Genomic DNA, 25,924 nt, shown 5'->3' with positions numbered 1-25,924 from the left:
GGAAAGAGGGTATAAGAGAAGGACTTGTGTGAGGGGGTATTGGAAAGAAAGAAAGGGCTGGGCTGTAAAGTGAATAAATACATACATTTTTAAAAAGGAAATAACTCAGATTTCCATCAAGCTCTATAGATATTTGAGGGTCTTTGATGGAACTCAGATTTACTTTCCTGCAGTAGGTTGGTCAGAAGTGGCTTGTACAAGCACAAGGAACGCCCTTAAATCCCAACGATGTTGCAGTACTCAAGCCATGTTCTTGTGCATGCGCACACCAACGCTTACTAGTGTTGCTTGGCAACCTGGATTCTATCAACTGTATCTGTGGGAGCCCGAAGCTATTTTCCCCACCCTACTACCTTGGTGGGGGGACCTTGTGTTCATATCTTGATTTAAGCTGATACTACGTTTGGGTGTTAGTGAGTCTCAGGGGTGAAAGGGGGAGGGGTGGCTGAGACCAGTAGCCTCAATCATGAAGAAGATCTTGGTTCATGGAGTTAAGGAAAAGACACCAATGGGTTTCTGCGATGTCCCACGAAAAAACCTGTTGGACTTTTTACGCGATATGAAAAGCATTTCTGTCCCAAACGAACCCAGATACAAACCTCTCAGAAAGATCCACCAGGCTGCAAGCGAGGGTGATACAGAGAGACTACAGAAAATGATAAGTCTTGGTAAACACAGTGTGCATGACAGAGACTTTAAGCAAAGGTAATAGGGGCTATGATCTACTGGGAGTGGCCGGAGTGGAGGATGTGAAACAACCTCTGTTATGTCCAAAGAGCAGGGTAAGGGACCCAAAGGGAGGAGAAGGCCTCTCTGTACTCCTTGTCCTCTGGATCCTTAGCACCTCCTCATGACTTGCACGCCTGCTAGCTAGCCCAGATGTTTCAATTCCACCTACAAATTTATCCTGATAAATCATGAACTTACCAAGTATATTTATTTGTTTTCTCAACCAATTTGTTTACCATTAGTAATATGAACACCGACTATGCAGCATTCATATTGTATTATTTTTAAAAACTTTTTTTGCTTTGTCCTCTCTAAATAAATTTAAATACTCTAAGTCCATTTTACAATCCTTGAAATTAATCGTATTTAAACACATCAGAAAAAAAGTAATCATCCTGTACTTAAACTCTTGTGTGCTAAGTAGAAGGAATAATGATATCCTTAAACTGAGCCGCTAAGCCCAGGTAGAAATATAAAAAATGCATAATTCCCATTAGTACATCATTATGATATTCTATGAAATAACTACTATTTTTTTTATTTTTTAGCTTTAATGATATCAAACACACTGCCTTTTTTACTAATACAGAAAGTACTATTACAGTAGTACTAATACTAATATAGTAAGCCATTAAATTATTCTATTTTCTTCACAAGGGAATTAGATATTTGTTCAGAAGGTGGAAGAACCACCTAACATTCAATGGGTAATAATTCTGTGCCATTTAATATATTCTTATTACATGAGTAATTGCTAACGTTTATACAGCATTTTAGAATATCATTAAAAATTCCCTTTTTCTCTAGGACTGCTCTCCATTTTGCCTGCGCCTATGGCCATGTGGAAGTAGTAAGTGTTCTATTGAGAAATAACTGTGATATTGATGCCGCTGACAGGAACTCCATCACACCTCTGATGAAGGTATACATATATATATACTCCTCCAAATCCAGCATAAAATAGGCTTAATTTAAGTAATTGTAAAAGGAACCTACCCACGAACCTGTCACTACTTCATGAATCCTACGTGATGTTTATATTAAATTCTTTGAGCAAACCATCTGTATCTTGGTATATTCCTAGGCTGTTCAAAACTGGACATATGAATGTGTGTGTACATTGTTGAAGCATGGGGCTGATCCAAACCGTATGGACAAAAATGGCAATACTTCTCTCCACTACGCTGTGTCTGAAGATAACCAGACACTGGCTAAATGCTTGCTTAAATACAGTGCAAACCTGGAACAAAAGAACAAGGTATCATTAAACTCACTATAGTTCCCAAATAATCTGAAATGTATATGTGTGAAATGTATTAGCAGTAATAGGGTTAAGATTAACTTCACAGGCTAAAAATTCAATCATTCTTGAATAAAAATATTCTGACATGGCTTAGTTGTTTGTTTAACAACATGATCTCAAAAAGGATGTTTTAAAAGAAGTGTTAAAATATAGAATGTATAGAGTATAGAGTATAGCATTGAAGGCTGGTATATTTACTGTTTTGCATCAAGATAAAATTTAATGTCTTTTTTTCTTTACAAAAAAATTAGTTTCTAAATTTTGTGAGGCAGTACTCTTTGAGAGCAAAACTTCCCTTGTTAACGAAACTATGTTAAAATTCAAATGAAACAAAATAATTTGTGATAAAGCTTATTGTTTACAAATAATATCTAATGATATATTTCTCTGTGTTAAGACTGAATTAAGGAAGATAGAACCAGATCCTGATCAGAAATATGTATGCCATCTCAAAATTAGGCTATTAAAGGGATACAAGAAGAATTGTTACTATTTTCAACTTATTATTTCAATAATTTTTAAAATTTATTTTGATCATATTCTTTCCAACCCCCAACTCCTCCCACATTCTCCTCGCCCATCTTCTTACCAACTTCACTAAAATGGAAAACCAAGGACACCACAACTCCATAAAACACAAATAAAAAGAACCAAAATTGTTTGAAGATGCGTTTGTGTGCACTGATGCTGTGCTTTCTGTTTGGCAAGTAGCCATTCTTGAGTTACAAACATTCCTGCATAGCTCCACCTGAAGAAAACGCTGAAGATATAAGTGTTCTCTGTGTGGAAAACCAGAGGAAATGTCAAAGAACTTACTGGCATATTTTCACTTTTGGCAAAGAAACAACTACTACTTAGATCAGAACATAACCTCTGTTCTCAAAGCTAGGAAGCTTGCTTGGATGGGAGTGAGAGGATGAAATTCACATTTTCACATATTGAAATGATCCTAGCTGCTTGTTCTATCCCCATTAAGGGATACTAGAAATGTATTAATGACCCTGGCCTTTCTCTTTTCAGTGATAGGATCTAATGGTGAAAGTAATTAGCCATGTGGATTAAATATGAGACTGAAATGAGAGGCTGCTTCCTAGTTTCAGAATTTTGTGTCTCTCTGGAGAATTTGGAGATCTCTATAACAAGTGGTGGTTTCTATGAAGCTTTGGCTCTGTAAATCTAATTTGTCATGGACAAGCATATTTATAAAATTACTTCCCTTAAATTCTGAAACAGTTCCTAGATAAACACTAAATATGTGGATGCTGGAACTCAAAATCCTAAGAAACTTTAGAAGAGCCAGTTTGATTACAATAAATCTTAGCCCAACTTTCTTCTTAAGTAAAAGAGTAAAGAATTTTCTTTAAATATATATCATTTTCATTATATATATATATATATATATATATATGTGTGTGTGTGTGTGTGTGTGTATAAAGAAAATGGAATAACAATGGAAATCATTGGCTTATAGAATAATCCCCCTTGCTTTCAGACAACAATAATTCACTACTTTTAAATGCGCTTGAAAATAATAATTAGATGCTAGACTTTTAAAAGTTCTATGTATTATTAAGTCAACAGTTCTCAAACTGGTAATTGCAAGGAATTTTTCTACATCCAATAACAAACACAAATTTTTCTACAACAAATCACAAACCTGGAGAGTTAAAGCTGTTAGGTGCTCTCCTTGTGACTTGCTACAATGTATCAATGTTCCAGGCATAATGACCTAGCATTTCAGTAAACACTGAAAACCAAACAGCAAGGAAAAACAGAATGCAAGGGAAATTAACAAGTGTTTGAGGCTTTCTGGGACAATGTTAAGAGTATATATTTCCTTTCGTGTAGTAATCACTTTTGTAAAACATATTAGAAAGATGATTTCATTCTCTATTCATTTATAAATTTGGGGTTATAAAAACCTATTGGAGAAAACACTCACTGGAAAGATAAAAACACAGGAGCTATGGACTTATCATGGTCTATGAATAGCATTTGCTTTCTCCAAGAACTGAGCCCACTGCTAAGCCTCATGTAGAAACCTGCTTAACAAATTGCTCTTCAGACCCCCCAGAGCTCCCAGGGACTAAACCACCAACCAAAGAGTACATATGGAGCTCCAGCTGCATATGTAGCAGAGGATGGCCTTGTCTGGCATTAGTAGGATGGGGGGGGGTCCAGTAAGGCTCGATGCCCAATATAGGGGAATGCCAGGGCGGTGAGGTTGAAGTTGGTTCCTCATTGAAGCAGGGGAAGGGGGAATGGAATAGTGGGTTTCCTGAGGGGAAACTGGGAAAGAGGGTAACATTTGAAATGTAAATAAATGAAACAAACAGAAATAAAGATACAGAAAATCTCAAAAAAATGGAATTCTAGACTCACAAGATACCTTTGTGGGCACAGGTGCTTACTTTCCCACATAAGTAGATGAAGAGCATTCAAAGAGGGGGCTGGGGATTTAGCTCAGTGGTAGAGCGCTTACCTAGGAAGTGCAAGGCCCTGGGTTCCGCCCTGGGTTCGGTCCCAGCTCCGAAAAAAAGAACCAAAGAACCAAAGAGAAGGGAAGTTCTTTGGACCAAGTGGGAAGGTGCTGCTTTCTCACTTTAGCAAGGGTTTCTTTTCAGAGAGGGTTTTAAAACTAAACTAAGTTCAAAATTGCAATGTTTTTGGATCTTGGGTTGATTTGTTTTGTTTGTTTTGCAGGACGGCTTTACACCACTTTTGCTGGCTCTCAAGGAAAACAAAATAGAGATGGCGAAGTTTTTAGTAAAGAAAGGGGCAAATATACACGTATTTGATGAGATGAAAAGGTATCATTTGGATTTTAAAAAATGAGCATCATACTGAAATCACAATAATCATACAGCCAGGAAATAGACAATTGATAGGAAGAAGACTAACTAGGTATTCCATGATCACATATCAATTAATCATCAGTCTTATCAGTTAGGTAAGAAAAGCAATGTGTACATGAGCAACACAAATCATTTATAATAAGCTTCATACCCCCTTATATTTATTGATGCTCCTTATTTGATATTTTGTATGATTGGTCAACAAATTTTGGAACAGATCAATGGGTTTTAATTTGGTTTTACTAATTTTTAAAGTTTGAACCTTTTGTTCACAAAAAGACTCAGTCATTCCATAGTATTTCTGCTTTTCCTTATACATTTGTCTAATAAAATCCTATATTATTCACAAAAGAGTTGACGATCAGTCTAAAGATAAGTTGACGCAAGCATTCAATTCCCTTTTGGTGGCTAAAAATTGTTATTATAGGATGTTGCTCAAGCCCACCACTCTTTATGTCCAATTGGCATTGATGTTTTTATATTTACTTATTAGTGGGGAAAGAAAGCAAATTAGCCTCACTAGGATGAAGTTTAATGAGCAAATGCAGATTCACACATAAATTGGTTATAATGTTGGATAGTTAGTTGCTAGGGTTGTGATTACATGAAACTAAGGAAAATGGAGACATCTCCATTTAAGTTTTAATTAAGAATGAATCTCATTAAAATACAGTATATACAGTTTATACAGCATGCAAAGCATACACAGAATATACAGCATTACAGCACACCCACTATATACAGTATATATATATCATATATAGTATACACAGCACACAACACATAAGGTATATACAATGTGTGCAGTATGTGCAATATGGAAGGCTTCCTATCCACTCTTCCTTTTGTCTTCGGACACAATATATAAATATATACACTTGTTTCCAACAGTATTTATATATGATTTAAAAAGGCAACTCCATAAAGATAAGCAAGATGGTAAATTTGTAACATACCCAAGTATTAATAGTTTTAACTAAAATACTTAATAATGAAGCTATTTCTGTGTTAATTCAGAAACACACTTTTATATGCCATAAGATGGGACTCAAAAGATATGGTCAATCTACTTTTGGATGAAGGCATTGACTTTTTCTTTAAAGATGTATTTGGGTGGACTGCATTACGGTATGCTATTGAAGGCACAAGTAAAGGGTAAGTGTTCACATTAGAATGCTAGTAAATTAACCACAAAGTCTTCATCTTCTCTCACACAATATTTCATTGTTGACTCTATGTTCCTTTGGAATAGCAGTGACCATCCAACATGAAAAAGATATACTATTAGAAGTAGAAACAGGGGTTGATTTTTTTTTATCTCTTGACTTGGTTTGAAAATGCTGAAGATTGAACCAAGCACCTCATCTGCTACGGTCAATCCTGGCACTGACCTACATCTCCATGTGGGGTTTTCCAGATCTTCAGTATTATTGAATCTAATATTTTTCCTTTTATCCAAGTATAATCTTCATAAAGTGCACACACACACACACACACACACACACACACACACATATATATATATATATATATATATATATATATATATTCCGATGTTTGATATTCTAATTAGCTGTTTCATTCTTCAGACGTGGTTATGCAGAATGTTGTGTTTCTGATCAATTTTTATTTATAATTATTTAATTCTTGGAAATAATGGTTTCTGGTTTCTTAACTCCCAGGGAGAGAGCTCTCCTTTGAACCACAGATGGAGAAGAAGGCATTCTCGTCCCTCTTTTTCTTCTACAGGTTCTGTTGCTGCAGTGTCAATATTAGCTCTGCTCCTGGAGAACAATAGTGGTTGACCTTGATAACCAGGTTTCCTTTGTTGAATCAGATTCTTAATGCTTTATGGTAATTCACACTTACATTGAACACTTAGAGTATTTTAAGTGAGTTATTAGTCCCATGGTGTTAGTGCTTTCCTTTGACCGCTGGGCTTTTTAGTTTGTGCCATGCTCATTGCTAGTAATCCTTCTTATTAATTTAGAACCTGATGTGGAGTCCACATGCTACTTTAACCCAGACCTTCAAGTTTTATTAACTTTGAAGAATTTGTCCATCTCTTCTGGTAGAAATTATGACTTGGAATAATTCTAAGTTGTTAAAAATGTTCAAATCATGTTGTAGGAAACACCAGGAGTCTGCTCGAACTCCAATTGCAGATCCCATTGCATTTTGTGCATCATTTCCTAGGGGCTAGAAGACCCAATGTCATCTTTCCCTGGGTAGTTGCCAGCTTCAGACTCTATTTAAGAGAACTGGTTCATATTACAAGCTATTGGAACCCATGTATCAAATATGATTTTATTTTTCAAAGCATTTGGAGATAAACAGGACAATCAATCATTCCAACAAGGATCTACACGTCTGGAGTTTGATTAGGTAGAGGAGGGCTGGGGGTAACCAAGATGTGGTTTTAGAAAGTTTTAGTTTTCAGCCTTTAGTGATTTACATTTCAGTAACAGCGCAGAGCACAATCAACTCATCTAATGGAAAGAAATCACATGATCAGAAACTTCAATTTTCAAGCTGTTAAATAGCTCCCATTTCTAAATCGTAAGTCATAAAATTATATGAAAAATATTTAATAGTGAAAATTAGCGATTGTGGTACTTAACCTTAATTATCAAGTGACACAGGTTAGAGTCACTTGGAAAGGAAATATCATTGAGTGATCCCGTAGATTAGATTGACCTATAGGATGGTCAGTGGCGAATTGTCTTGATGTGGGAATTCCCAGCCTGCTTTGAGCAGCTCCATTCCCTAGGCAGGTGTCCTGAATTGTGTAAGAACAGAGTTAATGAGAAGCATGAATTTGAATTCATTTCTTTCTGCTTCTGCTGGTGGATGTGCTGCAACTACTGCCTCAAACTTCCCGCAATAATGATGTACCATTGTGTGTGAAAATAAACACTAACTTTCTTATGTCAGGCTATCTTATCACAGCAACATAACAACGAAAGGATTTCATGATTTCTGGACAGCTATAAATGTGATTATAAGACCATGGAAGGAAATAACACATTGGGTTTTATTTGATTATTATGATAATGCCTTTTAAGATTCTGGAAAAATTAACATGGTATAAAATGTTTTATTTCATATCAATTTTAAAATAGTAATTTTATGTTTTTTCCCACATGTCAGTAGTCGAGAGATTCTCATGAACTATGATGAAAAGTTACGTAGAAAAAATAAAAATGGCATTCCAGGTAAGGCTTATATGAAAGATAAGTGAATATTAAACTCATGGTCAGCACACATCCAGTGCAAACCACACTTTTTTTTTTTTTTGATGTTACACATTTTATTTTTTTTTTTTATTAACTTGAGTATTTCTTATATACATTTCGAGTGTTATTCCCTTTCCCGGTTTCCGGGCAAACATCCCCCTCCCCCCTCCCCTTCCTTATGGGTGTTCCCCTCCCAACCCTCCCCCCATTGCCGCCCTCCCCCCATAGACTAGTTCACTGTGGGTTCAGTCTTAGCAGGACCCAGGGCTTCCCCTTCCACTGGTGCTCTTACTAGGATATTCATTGCTACCTATGGGGTCAGAGTCCAGGGTCAGTCCATGTATAGTCTTTAGGTAGTGGCTTAGTCCCTGGAAGCTCTGGTTGCTTGGCATTGTTGTACTTTTGGGGTCTCGAGCCCCTTCAAGCTCTTCCAGTTCTTTCTCTGATTCCTTCAATAGGGGACCTATTCTCAGTTCAGTGGTTTGCTGCTGGCATTTGCCTCTATATTTGCTGTATTCTGGCTGTGTCTCTCAGGAGCGATCTACATCCGGCTCCTGTCGGTCTGCACTTCTTTGCTTCATCCATCTTGTCTAATTGGGTGGCTGTATATGTATGGGTCACATGTGGGGCAGGCTCTGAATGGGTGTTCCTTCAGTCTCTGTTTTAATCTTTGCCTCTCCCTTCCCTGCCAAGGGTATTCTTTTTCCTCATTTAAAGAAGGAGTGAAGCATTCACATTTTGATCATCCATCTTGAGTTTCGTTTGTTCTAGGGATCTAGGGTAATTCAAGCATTTGGGCTAATAGCCACTTATCAATGAGTGCATACCATGTATGTCTTTCTGTGATTGGGTTAGCTCACTCAGGATGATATTTTCCAGTTCCAACCATTTGCCTACGAATTTCATAAACTCGTTGTTTTTGATAGCTGAGTAATATTCCATTGTGTAGATGTACCACATTTTCTGTATCCATTCCTCTGTTGAAGGGCATCTGGGTTCTTTCCAGCTTCTGGCTATTATAAATAAGGCTGCGATGAACATAGTGGAGCACGTGCAAACCACACTTTTATTACTTGTGTTCTAAGCTTGTGTAATTGAAACTGTCTCACATATTTTAAATATTGTAATTTAGGCAATAGCACTAACATTCTGTTGTCATGATTTTGTTACCATTCACCAAAGTTGTCTCTTGTTATAATAAGCAACATAGTGACCTTACTGAATGAATGCATTTTTATCTATGTCCAAACAGGGTTCAGTTATCCCGGACTGTCTCCCACCTTATTGTATATCTGAAATTGGTTTTGAACTCCTGATCTAAGCTCTTCTGATTTCTTAGTAGTTGAGGTTAGACACATGTAGCACATACTCAGCAGCTTTCTTTATTAAAATCAGTAACTTTTTGTCAAACTAGGGATTGAATCCAGAACCTCATGTCTTTTGTTAACTGGTAATTCTTTCATATGCATTTTAAATATTACTTATTTATTCCCTTTTTATCTTGATCATAGTCCTCCACACCTCCTTTCTTTCCAGACATGTCCTTACCAATCCCTCCCTTTATTTCCCATCCCTTATCCTCAGGGAAGGAAAAGTCCTCCTTGGTTACCACCCCACCCTGGGACATCCAGCCTCAGTAGGCCTAAACACATCCTTTCCCACATAGGCACAACCAGGTAGTCTAGTTATGGTAAGGGGATCCAATAGCAGACAACTGAGTCAGGGACAATCTCCACTCCAATTGTTATGGGACCCACATGAAGACTAAGCTGTGAGTCTGTACAAATGTGGAGGGGGGCTAGGTCCAGCCCCTGCATGTTCTTTGGTTGGTGATTCAGTCTCTGTAAGCCCCTGTAATCCCAGGTTAGTAGGTCTTCCTGTGTCCCTGACCCCTACAGCTCATTCAATGTTACCCTGAACTCTGAAATAAGATGCTCCAAGCACTTAATGCTTGGCTGTGTATCTCTGCATCTGCTTCCATCAGCAGCTAGGTGAAGCTTCTAGTGAAAGACTTATGCTACGGTCCTGTCTACAAGCATATAATTAATAGTTTCAGAGATTGGTTCTCTTACATGGGATGGGTTTTGAGTTGGGCAGTCCTTTATTGAACTTTCCTTCAATCTTTACTCCCTCTTTATCCCTGCATTGATATGTTGTAAGTGGGTTAATGTCGCTCTCCCTGCACTGGAGTCCTACTTGGTTACAGGTGAAGCGATTTAAATCTCCATATACCCCGCTTAAAGGAGTATCAGCTAGAATGGAAGCTCCCCTGTCCCAAGGCTACTCCAAGAGATGAATTAATTACTATTCTCACTCACAACCCTCTCCCACAGCTGCTCTCTCCACACCAGGTACTCCTTCCCTGCTCCTCACCTCACCCCTCTTCCTCCCAGTTCCCTTCCTCCAGCTATCTCTAATTTGTTTACTCTTCTGAGTGAAATTCATACACCTTGACTTCAGTCCTCTCTATTATTTAGTTTTTAGGTGTCTGTGAATTGTAGTGTGGTCATCCTGTGCTTTATGGCTAATGTCCACTTACAAGTGACTACATAGCATCTATGTGTATCTGGGTTTGGGTTCACTTGGGATGATATTTTCTAGTTCCATCCATTTGCCTATTGTCAGAGTAATATATTTTTAACATTTTAGATTTTAATTGATCTATTTGAATGCATTTCTGTTTTACATAGAATACAAGAAATTTGAAGACAACTCGTTAGACAAGTAAGAATCATATAATTATAAAAGTCATGTTTTCTAACCAAGGGTCTATAAATGAAAAAGTATTTGTGCGGTATTTTACTCTGTAGTTCCCCCAATATTTGTATTTGACAGTTATTTCTTATAACCACCATAATAAACGGTTAGTTTTTTCTATTACAACTTACTTTCGAATTGTATGATTGTCACTCAGAGTAGTGCTTCCATGAATGACTATCAGCCTGCTTTGGTTCCTCATGTACTTCCTTACTCATTTCCAGATTGACAGGAGTCCACAGAAGCTTTAAAACCTAGATACAAAGCACCAAATTTCAATGTTGAATGAAAATGTATTACAAGGTTTCTATTTTGTTTTCATTGGGAAAACCATTTCCAATGATCACATAGACATTTGGATATTTATTTATTTATTTATTTATTTATTTATTTATTTATTTCAATTAACTTTAAAAGATTTATGATATTTCAAGTAACCCCTTTTACTGTTTTAAGGTGAAGGAGAATTAATAATTTCTTGTCTATAGTTGCTTTCATTGCAGAAAAACATGGCATCAACATTTGAAGCATGCTTTCATTGGGTTAAAATAGCACAAGTGTTGTAAACCACTGAATAGGTTTTGAAAGCTGCATTCACTTTAGGCAGTTTGTGAAGTCAAGTTCACTTAAGGCCCTGCCAACATTTACTTTGTCACTATTGGTATGGAACAGACATTTAGCCTTTTGCAGATTAGAAGAGGCAGAGGCAAAGAGGAAACTGAAATTTAGACTTTTTGTTGTAAATAAAAAGTCAATCTCTATTGATATCAATTGTGATTATGAAATGTAATTCAGTATGCACACTTTTGTATGTTTTTAAGAGGTTCACTCCCCCATATTGATTGTGGATTTGCTCTGTAGGCACCCCAATGATCCTACTTCTGGATCCAACTTGCCTAAATCAAGTGAGAATGCATGTGATTTTGATTATGAGGTAAAATATTGCATCTTAAACTTGATTTGTTTGTACAGAAATGTATTTCTCTGGTGTTTATGTTTGGAATTCTGTAGTGTCTACTTTTTCTAATTTTATTGATAATAAAGATAGCTACTGGATAAAGACATTTTCCCAAGACTGTGACTAGAAACAATTGAACATTTTTTAATTTAATAAACAACAAAGTTCAAGTAACTCTTTTGAGTGAAATATATTGTTTGAGATAATTGTATTAGAAAGCGTAATTTCCATAAAAAGGAGTTTTAAAATATAATCAATGTATTTGAATAAATGCTACTCACCATGACTTATAACACTTGCTCATGTGATATTATCACAGAATCATAATGAAGAAAATATTCCCACCAGAGCATGCAAAATTATTTATGGAATATGGATATCTGCTTGTAAAACTATCTCCAGCAAGGTGGATATCTCATGCCATTTGTCAGGCTATCCACTTTAGCATTCATGTTCTTGTGCAGTAGCTGAAGGCATCATTTTTGTTGTTTGATGTCTCCTTTTAAAGGTAGACCTCAAATCCTTTGTCCTACTGCTAGAGCTGCAGGACCATCTCCAACATTCAGAGTTATATTCTACTACACATCAACTCCCCATCATGTTTGCTTTTTGGAATTTGTAGAAAAAGCTGACCAAGATTATTGCCATATTTCTCTTTCCTAATGTGAATACCAGATACAGATTTTAATTTATTTCAGCTACATTTAGAAAGGATTTCTTCAAAAACCATCTGGAAGGGTAGTAATAGCTTGATATTTTCATAATAGATTATTTTCTTCAATCATGAAAAACCGTTTTATAAGGCATAATTAGAAAATGAATTATTTTGCTGTTGATAGGTTGATAGAAATGCTGGATAAACTTTTAAATGAGATCTTAAATTTCTTTCTTACATAAAATAGTAGTTATAAAAAGCTAATATATAATCACATAAAGTTTCTCTTCTAGAATTTTAAACTCTTTTATTTGAGGATGCAAACTTTTTACATTGCCAAAATCATCCTTCAGTTCCAGGAGGGAAGTGATCCTCTTTATCTAACATGCAAATATTTTTAGACATGTTTAAAAATGCATGGGTACAGCTGTTCTGTCATGTCTAGGAGACAGTAATCTGCAGTAGGTGTCCAGGTCCTCGGGCTCTTTCATTTTTTGTCTCCTATTCTGTGATGTTCTCTGAATCTCGGGACTAGGGGATGAAGCTTTAATATGTAAGGTAGGATCCAGCACCCAACAGTGACCACTTATTTTTATTTTAACAGTTGTGGCTTTCCAATAGTCTCCATATGCTACAAAGGAAACTTTTCTTGAGAGGGGTGATAGCTATACTCATTGGTGGGTATTAGAAACAGAAATTATAATGGTTGGGAGAAATGGAAGTAGTAGGTTTTCTAGATTGTATGACCTCTAATCAATGATTGTTTGGCTAGATTTGCAGTACCAGGTGTGAGTTGCCTTTTCCTGAATAAGACTCAGAATTAAGCTTGACAGGTATTGGTTACCATTAAGAATCAAGTACTACTATTGAATCATTAAAGATACTTTTCTGGGCTAGTCATTGTTGTGGTTTGTAGGCTCTGCAGCTAGGCAAAACTATTGACTTTTCTATCCTGGCAGCTTGCATAGATTTTGTGAAAGTCATTCTTCAAGAAAAATATTCTACACAACTTCATGGTCAACTTCTCCCAGTTGAGCCTTATCTTTAGCAATACAGCCTTGTCTTCAATTTAGTTCTTGGAAGAAACCAAGGACAACGTCAATTTATTTTGGGGGGATTCTATTACTCACTGATCAATAACTCAATGGGAGTTTTCAAATGCATGGCACTGAATATTTTGATAGAGAGTCTTTGGCTCTTGGAGAAGTAGCATCTCACAAAACAGATTATCTTGATTTAAATTTTATATGTCTATAATTTCCAAAACTCATTTGGTGACATTTCTCACCAACATAGCTAAATATACCTAAAACAGCATGTTGGATGAGGGTTTTCAAATATTCTAATTAGTACTGGCCTCTCTTTCCTCTCTCTATATTATTGCTCTCCTCCTGTAGCTAAAAATCCCATGCCCCACTTTTCCCTTTCTAGCCACATGCATCCTATGATCCCATTCTCTAAAGTACCTCCATGTGGTCTGTCTCTGCTCTCCTATCTTCTGTGGTTTCTATTGTTAGAAGCCATCTATTTGTAACATCTAGAATTACAGTTTTGAAATTGAAGTGACCTTCCTTGTTTATTCAAAAATGTAAGTTCGGGAAATATTTCAGATAGAGGAAAAACATTGTTTGTGAAATCAGTTTTATGTTTGGATTGGAAAACTGTGGACAGGGAAAATTTTAGCTTTATTTTGTTGTTTATATTTCATTGGTGGTGCTTAAAGATAAATTATTTTTAAAAAATGGAATGCTCATTCTCAAAATTGAATGTAAGAGTATGGTAATCTAAGGTTAACTTCTTTTACAAAATATGTAAAAGTAAGCATATTTGTCTATGTACACGTCTCTTGTAAACATCCATGTTTGTTTTACATGGTGGTGGAAAATAGACTGCATCTAGGCAGCATGTATAAGCTTTGCTACTGAAATAATTGTACTTTCAGGGACATTCTTGTTTTATGTATAGTTTCATTAAAATGGAAAGTTCACATATCTTAAAATGAACAAGAAAACATTAAAATTAACAAGAAAACATTAATTATTTTATTTTTGGTATTGATTTTAGCTGGATATTTCTAAGTGTGCTCTCACTACATGTCCTAGTAACATATGTGGGGCTGGAGATCAAGAAGACAAAAGTGAAGCAAAAGCAACAGTAGATGGTAAGAACTATATTCTATTAAAATGTTATGAGACAGGATGTTTACTTATACCATGAGCACTGACAAAATATAATGGCCAAAAATTTTTCTTTTAATGAATAACAATGAAAAGTGGAAGTGAAATGCCTCCAATCGTACCTCTCATCAATCGATCTTTAAAAATAGGTAAAACAGAAAAGTCACCAAAGGAGTTAAATTATGATGCCAGTACATAACATTTTAATATGTAAGGACTCTGGGGAAATAAGAAAAAATGAATATAAGAAATAAGTAATGTAAAGGCAAAGAGAACAGGTGAATAAAGAAGGAGAATATAATAATAAAGAAGGGGCCTCAGAGCTCCCTGCCCCCAAACCTTTGGGAGAAAAAGCTGAACACCCAGAAGTGCAGAAAATCCTGAGACTGCAGGGCAGGACAGACTGCCACTTCTAACCACCTTTGCCCACATCCCTAGCCCAAGAGGAAACTGCATAATACATCTGGACCCAGGAATATAGGAACAATCAATCTGCAGGAGCCCTGCAGTCCAGATCTGCCCCTAGAACTGAACTGAACGGGTCAAACAGCTCCCTGCACCAAAGTACCATGGGGGTGAGAGCTAGATCCTCAGAAGTGGACACTCCTATGAAGCCAGAGGAAACTACTCTGTGCCCACATTCCCAAATCAACAGGAAAATGCCTAGTGCCATATTTGCCCCCTGTGCACAAGGACCTAGAAGCAGTAGAGGCAGGACCCTTCCAGTTGTTGCCCACATGGAGAGCTGAAAGCCAGCTACCAGGAGCAACTAGATGCCTGAGAGCAGAACACTCTGTTCCCATAACTGGCTGAAAGAAAACAGGATTATAGGTCTACAGGAGTGCTGACACACAGGCCCACAGGAAGGTAAAACCACCATCAGGAACAGCAAGACAAGCTAACACCAGAGACAACCTGATGTGGAGAAGCAAGCACAGGAACCCAAGCAACAGAAACCAAGACTACTTGGTATCATCAGAGGCCAGTTCTCCCACCAAAGCAAACACTAGATATCGAAACACACTGGAAAAGCAAGACCTAGATTTAAAACCACATTTTATCATGATGATGGAGGACTTTGAGAAGGACACAAATAACTCCCTTAAGGAAATACGGGACAACACAAGTAAACAACTAGAAGCCCTTAAAGAGGAAACACAAAAATCCCTTAAAGAACTACTGGAAAAAACAACAAAGAGGAGAAGGAAATGAACAAAACCATCCAGGAGATAAAAAGAGAAATAGAAACAATAAAGAAAGCACAAAGGGGGACAACCCTGGATATAGAAAACCAAAGGAAGAGACAAGGAGCCATAGATACAAGCATCACTAACAGAATACAAGAGATAGAGGAGAGAATCTCACGAGCAGAAGATAACATAGAAAGCATCGACACAACTGTCAAAGATAATGTAAAATGGAAAAAGCTCCTAGTTTGAAACATACAGGAAATCCAGGACACAATGAGGAGATCAAACCTAAGGATAGTAAGTATAGAAGAGAATGAAGACTCCCAACTTGAAGGACCAGTAAATATCTTCAACAAAATCATAGAAGAAAACTTTCCTAACCTAAAGAAAGAGATGCCCATAAACATATAAGAAGCCTACAGGAATCCAAATAGATTGGACCAGAAAAGAAATTCCTCCCATCACATAATAGTCAAAACACCAAATGCACAAAAAGAAAGAATATTAAAAGCAGTAAGGGAAAAAAGTCAAGTAACATATAAAGGCAGACCTATCAGAATTATACCAGACTTCTCTCCAGAGACTATGAAAGTCAGAAGATCCTGGACAGATGTCATACAGACCTTAAGAGAACACAAATACCAGCACAGGTTACTATATCCAGCAAAACTATTAATTAAAATTGAGGGAGAAATCTAGATATTCCATGAAAAAAACAAATTTACATGATATCTTTCTACAAATTCAGCCCTACAAAGGATAATAAATGGCAATGCACAACACAAGGAGGGAAACTACACCCTAGAAAAAGCAAGAAAGCAATCCCCTTGCAACAAAACCAAAAGAAGAGAAGCACACAAACATAATCCCACCTCTAAAAATGAAAATAACAGGAAGAAACAATCACTATTAATATCTCTCAATATCAATGAACTGAATTCCCCAATAAAAAGACACAGATTAACGGACTGGATACATAAAGAGGACCCAGTATTTTGCTGCCTACAGGAAAAACACCTCTGAGACCAGGACAGACACTACCTCAGAGTAAAAGGCTGGAAAACCATTTTCAATCAAATGGTCTGAAGAACCAAGGTAGAGTAGCCATTCTAATATCGAGTAAAATCGACTTTCAACAAAAGTCATCAAAAAAACTAAGGAAGGATACTTCATATTCATCAAAGGAAAAATCCACCAAGATGAACTCTCAATCATAAATATCCATGCTCCAAATACAAGGGCACCTACATACATGAAAGGAACCTTACTAAAGCTCAAAGCACACATTACACCTCATACAAAAATAGTAGGAGATTTCAACAACCCACTCTTATCAACAGACTGAACATGGAAACAGAAATTAAACAGAGACATAGACAGACTAAGAGAAGTCATGAAGCAAATGGGCTTAACAGGTATTTAGAGAACATTCCATCCTAAAACAAAAGGATATACCTTTTTCTCACTACCTCATGGTACCTTCTCCAAAATTGACCATATAATCATTCACAAAACAGGCATCAACAGATACAGAGTTAGAAATAATACCATGCATCCTATCAGACCAACACATACTAAGGCTGGTCTTCAATAACGACAATCAGGAAAGAATGTCCATGTATACATGGAATTTGAGCAATGCTCTACTAAATGATAGCTTGATCAAGGAAGAAATAAAGAAATTCAAGACTTCATAGAATTTAATGAAAATGGAGGTGCACTTATGGGACACAAAATTATGCTAAGAAGAAAACTCAGCTCTGAGTGCCTGCAGAAAGAAACAGGAGAAAGCATGCATCAGCAGCTTGACAGCACACCTAAAAGCTCTAGAACAAAAAGAAGCAAATACACCCAGGAGGAGTAGAAGTCAGGAACTAATCAAACTCAGAGCTGAAATCAAATAGAAATAAAAGGATTACACAAAGAATCAGCAGAACCAAGAGCTGGTTCTTTGAGAAAATCAACAAGATAGATAAACCCTTACCCAGACTGACCAAAGGGCATATAGGGAGTGTGTCCATTTTAACAAAATCGGAAATGAAAAGTGAGACGCAACAACAGAATCAGAGGAAATTCAAAAAATTATCAGATTCTAAACAAAAGCATATATTGAAAAAAACATGAAAATATGGAGGAAATGGACAGTTTTCTAGACAAATACCAGGTACCAAAGTTAAATCAGGAACACATAAACCATGTAAACAACCCCATAACTCTTAAAGAAATAGAAGCAGTCATTAAAAGTCTCCCAACCAAAAAGAGCCCAGGACCAGGTAGGTTTAGTGCAGAATTCTATCAGACGTTCATAGAAGACCTCATACCAATATTGTCCAAAATATTCCACAAAACTGAAGCAGTCAGTGCACTACCAAATTCCTTCTATGAAGCCACAAATTCCCTTATGAATATCAACACAAAAATACTCAATAAAAGTCTTGCAACCCAAATCCAAGAACACATCAAAACGTTCATCCATCATGATCAAGTAGACTTCATCACAGATATGCAGGTATGGTTCAATATATGGAAAACCATCAACATAATTCACTATATAAACAAATTCAAAGATAAAAAACACATGATCATTTCATTAGATTCTGAAAAAGATTTTGACGAAATTCAACACCACTTCATGATAAACATTCTGGAAAGAACAGGAATTCGAGTCCCATACCTAAACATAGTAAAAGCAATATACAGCAAACCAGTAGCTAACATTAAACTAAATAGAGAGAAACTTGAAGCAATTCCACTAAAATCAGGGACTAGACAAGGCTGCCCACTCTCTGCCTATTTATTCAATATAGTTCTTGAAATCCTAGCCAGAGCAATCAGAAAACAAAAAGAGGTCAAAGGGATGCAAATTGGAAAGGTAGAAGTCGAAATACCACTATTTTCACATGATATGATAATATACTTAAGTGACCCCAAAAGTTCCACCAGAGAACTACTAAGCCTGATAAACAACTTCAGCAAAGTGGCTGGGTATAAAATTAACACACACACACAAAAAATCAGTAGCCTTCCTCTATACAAAAGATAAATGGGCTGAGAAAGAAATTAGGAAAACAACACCCTTCATAATAGTCCCAAGTAATATAAAAAAAACTTCGGTGTGACTTTAACCAACCAAGTGAAAGATCTGTATGATAAGAACTTCAAATCTCTGAAGAAAGAAATTGAAGAAGATCTCAAAAGATGGAAAGACCTTCCATGCTCATGGATTGGCAGGATTAATATAGTAAAAATGGTCATTTTACCAAAAGCAATCTACAGATTCAATGCAATCCCTATCAAAATTCCAATTCAGCTCTTCAGACAGTTAGTCAGAACAATTTTCAAGTTCATCTGGAATAACAAAAAAACCAGGAGAGCTAAAACTATCCTCAACAATAAAAGGACTTCTGGGGGAATCACCATCCCTGACCTCAAGCAGTACTACAGAGCATAGTGATTAAAAAAAGATAACTGTATGATATTGGTACAGAGACAAGCAAATTGACCAGTGGAATAGAATTGAAGACCCAGAAATGAACTCACACACCTATGGTCACTTGATTTTTGACAAAGGAGGCAAAATCATCCAATGGAAAAAAGACAGCATTTTCAACAAATGGTGCTAGTTCAACTGGATGTAGAGGAATGCAAATCGATCCATTCTTATTGCCCTGTACAAATCTAAAGTCTAAGTGGATGAAGGATCTCCATAAAAACCAGATACACCCCAACTAATAGAAGAAAAAGTGGGGAAGAGTCTCACACATTGGCACTGGAGAAAATTTCCTGAACAGAACACCAGTGGTTTATTCTCTAAGATGAATAATCAACAAATGTGATCTCATAAAGATAAATGGGGTACAGAGCTAAACAAAGAATTCACAGCTGAGGAATATCGAATGTCTGAGAAGCACCTAATATACTGTTCAATATCCTTCATCAACAGGGAAATGCAAATCAAAACATCCCTGAGATTCCACCTCACAACAGTCAGAATGGCTAAGATCAAAACTCAGGGGACAGCAGATGCTGATGAGGATAGGGAGAAAGAGGAACACTCCTCCATTGTTGCTGGTACAACTTCTCTGGAAATCAGTCTGGAGGTTCCTCAGAAAGTTGCACATTGCACTACCTGAGGACACAACTATACCTCTCATGGGTATATACCCAAAAGGTACTCCAACATGCAACTAAGACACATGCTCCACTATGTTCATAGAAGGCTTATTCATAGTAGGCAGAAGCTGGAAAGAACCCAGATGTCCTTCAACAGAAGAATGAATACAGAAAATATGATACATCTACACAATGGAGTATTACTTAGACCAAAAGCAATGACTTCATGAAATTCATAGGCAAATGGATGGAACTAGAAAAATATCATCCTGAGTGAGGAAACCCAATCACAGAAAAACACACATGGTATGCATTCACTGATTAGTGGATATTATCCCTAAAGATCAAATTACCCAAGATGCAATGCACAGACCACATGAAACTCAAAAAGGATGACCCAAATGTGGATGCTTCACTCCTTCTTTAAAATTGGAACAAAAATATCCATAGGAGGGAATAGGGAACCAAAGTTGAGAGAAGAGACTGAAGGAATGGCCATTCAGAGCTTGCCCCACATGTGGCGATATATATATATATATATATATATATATATATATATATATATATATATATATATATATATATATATATACACACACACACATACAACCACCAAAACTAGATAAGATGGATGAAGCTAAGAAGTACATGCTGACAGGAACCAGATATAGATCTCTCCTGAGAGACACAGCCAGAACATGTGAAATACAGAGGCCAATGCCAGCAGCAAACCACTGAAGTGAGAACAGGACTCCAGTTGGAGGAGTTAGAGAAAGGATTCAAACAGCTGAAGGGCCTTGCAGCCCCATAAGAACAACGATGCCAACCAACCAGAGCTTCCAGGGGCTAAATCACTTCCCAAAGTCTATACATGGACTGACCCTGGGCTCCAACAGCATTAGTAGGAATGAATAACCTTATTAGGGCACCAGTGGAAGGGGAATCCTTTGTTCCTGCCAAGGTTGGACTCCAAGTGTAGGGCATTATTTGGGGAGGGTGGTAATTGGGGTGGGTGGGGAGGGTAACACCCATAAAGAGAGCGAGGGGGATGGGTTAGGAGATTGATGGACAGGAAACCGAGAAAGGGAATAACATTTGAAATGTAAATAAGAAATACCTAATTTAATAAAATTGAAAGAAAAAAGAAGGGAATAATAAATAATAAGTAAAATAAATAAATTATGCAAGGCAAATAAAGAAAAATGGATAAAGATTTTATTGTACAGAGTAGAAAGTAATGATGCAAGTGGACAAGAATATAAAAAAGATAGAACATTGGCTTCATGCCTCAAATGAGAGGTAGGAAAAAAAAAAAACCTCGAATCTTCCTTACAGTCTCCTTGTTGCCAAGAAAACAATCCATTACTGGCTGACAAACTCCATGTTGCAGAGACATGTCCACTCTACTACTGTAAATATAAGCACCTCAATTATATGTCCTCAATTATACATTGTCGTGGTCAGTGTCAGGGAAGCTGCCGTTACAGGAAGATATAGAATAAAACACAAGGTTTGGTCAAGAGCAAATAATAGTATTAGGTGTAGAAAGTTTAGGAAGTCATAGCCAGACATGATAGGGAGAACTACAGGGCACAATCCAAACATAAGCTGAAGCAGGGAGATGTTGAAGAAGACATCATAGAAACCAGTATTTATTAAAATTTAGGAATTTGTAGTCAATGTTAAAAACAGATTATATCCGGAAAAAAAAGAATAATAAAAAAACAGATTATATTGTTCAGTTTGCCAAAAAAAACCTCTGCATTTGCGTATTTTTCTAGGCAATGGCAATCAGCTATGTTCTGAGTATCCACATTATACTATTTTTTTAACTAATTTTAAGTAAACATAGAAGGGGGACTTTTATGTTATAGTGATGATGGAAGAGTATCAAGAGAAAGAATGTATTTGCCTTTACTTTTGAGCATAAAATAGCAATCATGGAAGGAGGAAAGAGAGGAAGAAACAGAAATAGAAATATAGGACATTAGTAGTAATTCATGGTAGGAATAAACAAATAAATAGAATATGCAATACTGGAAATTTGAATTCAGACTGGTATCCACTGTCTGCAATGAAAGTTAATTTCCCAATGGGACTATTGCCTGTGTGAAACTGCTTTATAACTCACATGATATAATCATACAGCTTTAGGAATTAAATATATGTTCAACTCATTTACTTTGTAGCAAAATTGTGCCATAGAGTAAATATTTTGTAGTATTTGTTTTATATGTAGCTGGTAAGGGCTTCTTAATTCTTCAATGAAAAGTCATTTAAACACTTTGGCAGTCATGCTCAAAAGTTAAAATTGCATTAAATTGCAATTTAGGTTCGTATACCTCCTAAAACTGTCCACTAAAATTTTAAGTAATATAAGTCAAAATAAAGTCATAATAATAATAATCTGCATCTGTGTTCATACTGTTCATAGACTATTTCTATGAACAGTTATCCTACACATGACTATATAAGTTGAAAAGTCCACAGCAGTTTTTTGGATAGTGATTTATGTTTGTCTGAAAAGTTCTTCTAGATCTGAGTCACCTGAATTATATAAAAAGTGATGCTCAATTCTTGTAGTATTCTCACTTCAATTATGACAAATTGTTTTGTTAAAGTTAAATGCTGATTTTTATAATCCATATTAACAGTTATAATATACCTATGTTTATGTATTATTCATTTTATTTTAAATTGTGTATTATATGTTGTATATACTCTATATTTTATATCTCATATATAGTATATTACATATTAACTATTATACATTACATATCATGTAATATATTATATAATATATATTACTATTGGATTTAATAATTGATATATTATCTTGGGGTCTTACTTTTGAACCTTACAATTATCTTATGATTTTCTATCGATGCCAGCTTTACTTCCTAACTGAACCAAAATAGAACAATCAATAAAAAAATCTAGCAACCTCAAATTTTAAATTACCATTCCCAAAGTTACTCATAAGAATTTTGTCCCACACAGATTCTGCTTGATTTTATGGTCAATGTTGTCATGAAATATGATTGATAATTTACCTTTTTGATATTTTAGACTCATCTATAAAACATCACACATCAAAGGTAATAGTATACACATTTATATCATATAATTTCACACTTCATGAAATACAGAAGTTATTAATTATCCTTTCTAATGCTATACAGCATGGCACTGAAAAGGCAGATTCTACCGCATATGATGAATCAGAATCAAATCAGGAGGAATCAACTCTGACAGGTGAATCATACAATGTTGGTGTCAATGGTTCAACATAATTTGAAATATTCACACTATTTTCTTTTCTTTTGCTCCTCCCCCAATTCTCAATTGATTACTTTTCTATCAATGTAAGGATTTTGGCTAGTTTGATGTGTACTTCTTGTGTGTAACCTGCCCTCTGGTAATACTAAACTAATATCAATTCTTCTGATAAATTAACATATTTCTAGACAAATTCTAATATCATTAAAGTCCTTTTATACTTTCAATGATGACAATGTCATACTCATAATTTTTGACCTACACCTGCCTAAATGTATCAATAATTCTCAAGTCTGATAGGTGTTCAGTAAAAACAACCATAAATATTTACACTATGCTAGTCTTAGAGCAATACATTTGACTAAGTACTAATGATTTAGGTATGAAATCAAGAGAATGGTCAGTCTACACGTGTGATGGGAAATAGTACAGCTAGTGTGGGAATGAGAAGGAAAGACATTGAGTAGATATATATTTCTAAAAAGAATTATGACTAAAAAAGCAATTGGGTTAAACAAAAAAAGCTCTTTTATTTATGTAAGACAAAGATTAACCTAAAAAATAAAAAAATTAAAAAAGATTAATCTAGAAAGACTTCACATGTTACAGTCAGCCTTGAATGATTACACTCCTGATAGTGGATGCAAGCTTTACACATGATAAACAGTAGCCAATAAATAATTCAATTACTAGCTCTTTTTGTAAAGGGAATATCAGCAGTTAGGTTAGTTTAATTTTATCCATTATACCTAATGATATTAGTATGCAATGTGAAACTGTTCCTTAGTGTCATGTTTGAAAATTTTTCTAAGGGTTTATTCTTAAATATGGCTAAATTTAAATGAGATGTGTGGATGTATTTAACATGGTGCCATCTTACTGCCTCTGTAAGTCAAGTACTCAATAATTAGCCCACTAGAAGTAGCTCAGGGAATACAAATATCTAACTCAATATTACACTTAATTCAAACAATTGTTTGAGAAATGAACTATTTTTGATGGTTTTATAAAATATAAGTGGTTAAAAAGAAAATTTATATACATACATAAAAATAGAATCTTTCATGGCTTAACTAAATAATAACTATTTGCCCACAGAATCAGACTTATTTACCACTGAATCACTGGAAGAGAATGTCTCCGATGACAGTGAAAATATTCAGCCATTGGTATGAAGATAGTTTTATTATTTTATTCAATGCTGTTTGATTTTGTTTAATTGCATGGCCTTGGGCAATAAAGACTTGCGTATTTGTTTCCCTTTTCTAAACTTAGTTGTCAGTACTTGAAACAATTTAACCAATTACAAAACTTAGCATGTTATTAAAATTTATGCCAGTTTAAAGGTAAAATTCCATTTTTAGACTGTGACAAAATTCGTTCCAAATATTGTCTCTGCTATTTTCAGTGTATCCTTCCAGTACAATGAATATGTAAGACCAAATTTTAGCTTATGGTCTAAACATCTGCAGGTATGAGCAAGGCTACTGTATTTGATACATGATAAAGGACAATGTTTCACATTCAAGTATATAGTTAATTATTATCAACATTAATGCTAATTTTTATTTTTTTAATCTATAGTGTCTTCAGACTCTGTTTATGGAAGGAATAGGGTTACATAATTAATCCTAGTGCGTTTTTAGCAAAGTTCTTTCTTCCTTTAGAGGCCCTTTGGTGTTTGAGTGCCTCCCAACAGCTGTGATTAATTATCTTTACGATCATTATAACTATATTTGTAATCTCCTTTTGAGATGAATGTTTGACTTCTCTGAATGAGGTTTCTTTGAGAAGATTGACTGTGCAATGTAGAACTAGAAAGAAGGTCACAAGTTTCAGCCTAGAGATTGTCACCAGAAACAACTGAGGAAAGGAAAGGAAGCAAACAAGCTGAGCAGCATTCCTCCTCCTCCCTCTCCTCCTCCTCCTCCTCCTCCTCCTCCTCCTCCTCCTCCTCCCCCTCCTCCTCCTCCTCCTCCTCCTCCTCCTCCTCCTCCTCTTTTCTGTTTGTTTTGAGAAAGGTTTTCTCTCTGTGTCGCTGGGTATCTTGGAACTCCTTCTGTATACCAGGCTGTTGTCAAACTTAAAGATCCACCTACCTCTTCATCCTGAGTGCTACGATTAAAAACATGCATCCCCAAGAGAAGCACATGCATTATTTCTGCCACTGAATGTCATAAAGATGGTAAATGCTGTATTGTATAAGTAAAATTAAATGTTGCCAAACACGAAGTATAAAATTCCTTCTGGGATATCTTATTTAGAACAGCTATGTTCATGTATATACACATTTCCTTTGGCCTAAAGGACCAAGTTATGTAGTCAGCGCCATTGTAGTAGTAATGTGTAGATTCACGTGTTTTCCCCCTTGAACATGAAATTTCCATAAAATTCCAGTTTAATTGCTTTTAAAATAAGAAAAATAAGCTATCTCCTTCTGGAAGAGCTGATGAGCAGGAAACTCATATTGATGCAAGTGCCTTTGATCTTCTTCCACAGAGAGGTGAGGGTATTTTATCTAGGAAATTTCATGAAAGAAGAAAAAATAATGCAGCAAGAAAAATTCAAGGTAGGAATAAAGAACTATTATAAAAAAATCACTCCTGTGAAGGGATAGATATTTAAAACAAGGGTGAAATCTTCAACATGTCTTTGGGTTGAAGATTTAAACA

The 25,924-nt window shown here is 35.8% G+C and overlaps 1 protein-coding gene across 1 annotated transcript in view; it reads left to right on the top strand.

Annotated features, from left to right (window-relative positions):
* Positions 1–312: 312 nt before the first annotated feature.
* Potefam1l1 (POTE ankyrin domain family member 1 like 1) overlaps positions 313–25,924 on the top strand; it is a 185,901-nt gene continuing 160,289 nt past the window's right edge. Inside the window, 13 exon segments of the mRNA XM_087654945.1 lie at positions 313–705; positions 1,537–1,651; positions 1,814–1,987; positions 4,736–4,842; positions 5,905–6,042; positions 8,038–8,102; positions 10,814–10,847; positions 11,742–11,814; positions 14,558–14,654; positions 23,043–23,071; positions 23,156–23,228; positions 24,351–24,421; positions 25,752–25,821. Coding sequence (XP_087511071.1) covers positions 467–705; positions 1,537–1,651; positions 1,814–1,987; positions 4,736–4,842; positions 5,905–6,042; positions 8,038–8,102; positions 10,814–10,847; positions 11,742–11,814; positions 14,558–14,654; positions 23,043–23,071; positions 23,156–23,228; positions 24,351–24,421; positions 25,752–25,821 — 1,285 coding nt within the window. The 5' untranslated portion in view covers positions 313–466.

The sequence above is a fragment of the Rattus norvegicus genome, chromosome 3, assembly GCF_021556685.1.
Source record: "Rattus norvegicus strain SHRSP/BbbUtx chromosome 3, alternate assembly SHRSP_T2T, whole genome shotgun sequence".
NCBI classification, from domain to species: Eukaryota; Metazoa; Chordata; class Mammalia; order Rodentia; family Muridae; genus Rattus; species Rattus norvegicus.
This window is presented reverse-complemented; position numbering and strand designations above follow the sequence as displayed.